Source organism: Cyprinodon variegatus, unplaced genomic scaffold, assembly GCF_000732505.1.
Source record: "Cyprinodon variegatus isolate N-32 unplaced genomic scaffold, C_variegatus-1.0 Scaffold862, whole genome shotgun sequence".
NCBI lineage: Eukaryota > Metazoa > Chordata > Actinopteri > Cyprinodontiformes > Cyprinodontidae > Cyprinodon > Cyprinodon variegatus.
Window position 1 is genome coordinate 152040 of NW_015151315.1, and position 3560 is coordinate 155599.

Below are 3560 nucleotides of genomic sequence, written 5' to 3' on the forward strand. Positions count from 1 at the left end.
GGAGGGGGGGGCAGGACGCAGCCCTGAGGGGAGTCTGTGCTTAGACTGATGACATCAGAGGTGTTCTGTCCGACCCGGACTGACTGAGCATCTCAGCATTGATGTGATCTATGTTAGAGCTGCAGTTAAAAAAATGCTCCATCTGAAGAGCTTCACTCACTAAAGGTAGAAAAACGTTGATCTAAAGACCAGTTCAGAATGTTTATTAAAAACTTAGAGGAGCTGAGAAATGGAAGCTGAACTTCGGTCAACATAAATAAATGGAATATAAAGAAGATTATGATTTAGATATTAAATATTCTACTTGTATTAAATTAATATTTGGCCTTCCAGCTCCCCATGGGAGGAGTGTTTGGATTATGGAGGATGTCACTGAGTGGCCATCCTGTAGAAACCCAGACATTTAAAATAAACAGAAAATCAGAGTCTTTGTGTACAGCACAACATTAACTTTTGTTTATTATTCATGTTATTAAACTGGTTAATTTCAAAGGCAGTGAGTAAGAATAATTTTACTGGATAAAGGATTTTAGAGGAGATTATTTTCTATCAGAATAAAATTACAAAATTAAGACTGGAGGGATTTGGACATAAATTACTTTGGATTTTCAAAAATTTTCCTTTTCTTTTTCCCCTCTGAGTTTTAAGTTTTTCATACTTTTAAAACAAGATTTTAAAACTCTCAGGAAGTCAGAAGGTTTTATCCACAGCAGATCTGCCCTTATTTCTACAATAATGAGCTGAAAGAAGTTTGAATTACTGGAGGTAAAACAAATGTATTGTTCTGTTATTAAAATAACTACATGATAATCAACGGATGTATTATGTCAATACTGATTAAAAGTAACATTATTTTATTATGTTTACATTTCTTCCATCTGAACAGTATACAAAGTATTATTTTATTTAATCCTTTTAAACAACAAAGTATTTATTTTGTTGTTTTTTTTAAATTAGGAAATATTAATATGGAAGCTAAAATATTGAATTCAGTAGAAAAATACCAGTTTTTTTTTTTTACTTGTTTATTAAATTCATGAGGTTAACATTATGAAGATTTTTAAACTTTCCATCATTCATGTGAGTTTGGCAGGGCTGAATTTTATCTTAATTTTAACAGAACTGAGATAAAGGGAATTGAAAAACTGTCTCGTGTCAAACCGTATAAAACATCCAAATAAAACCGGGCTCACACTGAGCCTGGTTCTGCTGGAGGTTTCTTCCTGTTAAAAGGGAGTTTTTCCTCTCTACTGTCGCTACAAGCATGCTTAGTGTGAGGGATTGCATTGGAGTAAATGAGTCGATGCAATCAGCTGGTTTTCCTTAGAAAATTTTTAATCAATCTGACTGGATGATCTAGTGAACTGGAAAGTGCCTTGAGATGATATGATGTGAATTGGAGCTATAGAAATAAACTGAATTGAACCAGGAGCTAATTCTATGGAAGCCGGTTTCCGCCTCATAAAAATAAAAAAAAAGGCAAAACAGAGTCACAATTATGAGATATTCAACTTTCCAACTTCATATTCCATAATTATGACTTTCTCCTTGGAATTGTTTTACTTTCATGTGGCCTAAACGGGCTTCCATACCTTTCGGAGGTTCCAGCTGTTCCCAGCCTGGAGGCCAAACACGTCTGGCTGTTGCTAGGCAGCCGGATGCTGACGGAAACCCTTCGGCTCGGATCGGGAGTCGTCGTGTTTTTCCGGATCCTGTCGCGTCCTCCACGGTGCTGCTGATGTCAGTCCGCCGCAGCTGCGGGATGATGGCGAACAACAAAGCGGTTCTGATCCGGTAAATCCGACCGAGCCAAAGTGCAGAGAGCGATGGAGAGAGGCGGCTTCCCCGAACAGAACCAGATCCTGCAGGTTCTGAAGAGGCTGAAGGAGGTCTTCGATGTGTGCGATGAGGATGCTGACGGCTTCATCCGGGTGGAGCACCTGATGGACCTTGGGCTTCAGTTCGGTCAAGGAGACGAGGTGAGCTGAAGGGAAAGCAGGGCTGCTGGGATGAGATTCAGTCTCTGAGGGATGGAGAGCTGGAGGAGGAAGGAGCCGCATGGAGACCAGCTGTCAGTCCGCAGCTGGAGGAGATTTAATCCCAGCTTTAGGAGGAATTTAGGCTGTTCACTAATCCACACTCTGACTGCCTGTTTGTTCCCTAAAAACAGGAGGATCCTGGAAGACATCACTGAGGATACGGTCTGTTAAAACCAGGTCTCTAAACCATCAGATTCAGGGGCGGATTTAGGAAATGTGGGGCCGTAGACAGACAGGGGGCCCTCTGAATTGAGAAGACAACACATAAAACAGACCCATTCTACAGATAGAGAAATGTAAAGTCATAGGGAAATCCTATTTAAATGTCATCTCATTCTGGCTTAAACAGAAGGGTGTAGGTTTGATTCCAGCTTTGGTAGGGACACTATTGGTCTCCAGTTTCATTGGTCTGAGGTCACTGGTCCTATGTGAAAATATGCATGATCTTTTTTACACTTAATGTGAGCATCAGGACACATTTTGTTTAAAGAGAACAGCAGCATTTCTTGCTACATTGATACGAATCTTATAAGCGCTACACGCACTAGATGCTGTTTATCAATGTTTAAAGCATCACTTGCTCTGATTAATCTGGAATTAGGACTTTGGTTTGCATTTAAACTTACCAGCGACTAAGACAGTGTCTATATAACCAAATATAGTCTAAAGATTCCTGTTAAATGTGGATTTATCCTGTGTTTTTTTCTGGAGATATAAAATTGTGAAGAGGTAAACAGAAGTAAAACCTACTCTTTTTTTTATCTAATATGCTCTCTCTGTATCATGCAAAATAATACATTAAAGGGACGGCAAATAAATGTATTTTATTTACATTTACAATTAATCATATTAATCGATTATTTAAATAATCATCAACTAATTTAGTAATTGATTAATCGTTAATTGGAGTATAGGGCCACTAAAATGTGCCTTTAGCCGACAGAGCGACCCACTTAGAGCAGGAATTATACCAACGTTTTGCATTAAAATTCTGTCAATATTCTCCATCCAGAACTCCTCAAGAGGAAACATTTTTGTTTAGCCTGATTTCATTTCATAAAAAAATCTTCTTTAAGGAACCTTTGGCTTTCTGATTAATTGATTCATTGAAAAAATAATTGACAGATTAAACAATTTGAAATATAATCAATAGTTGCAGCCCTAATTTTATGGTAACATTTCAAACACATTTCTACACCAAACCAAGCTTCTGCCGCCCTGGCGTCCTCTTCCACAACGTCTTCGTCCCCGCTTTTCTCCTCTAAATAAAAAATGGATGACAGAGGAGACTCATCCACGACCTCGCGGTCCTCCAGGTCCGCTGTCCTGCAGGTTTTAGAGGTGTCCCTGCTTTAGCACAGCTGATTATAATGATTGCAGTAGACCAAAAGCCTGTTAATCAGCTTTCAATTAAAATCAGCTGTGCTGGAGCAGGAAACCTCTAAAACCTGCAGGACAGCTGCCCTCGAGGACCGAGGTTGGGGATGCCTGCCGTAGGAGACTCATCCACGACCTCCGACA

The 3560-nt window shown here is 39.3% G+C and overlaps 1 protein-coding gene across 1 annotated transcript in view; it reads left to right on the forward strand.

Annotated features, from left to right (window-relative positions):
• Positions 1-1798, forward strand: part of coil (coilin) — a 16071-nt gene extending 14273 nt beyond the window's left edge. Inside the window, exon 4 of the mRNA XM_015397428.1 lies at positions 1651-1798. Coding sequence (XP_015252914.1) covers positions 1651-1798 — 148 coding nt within the window. The remainder of the gene's footprint in view (positions 1-1650) is intronic.
• The last annotated feature ends 1762 nt before the right edge of the window (positions 1799-3560 follow it).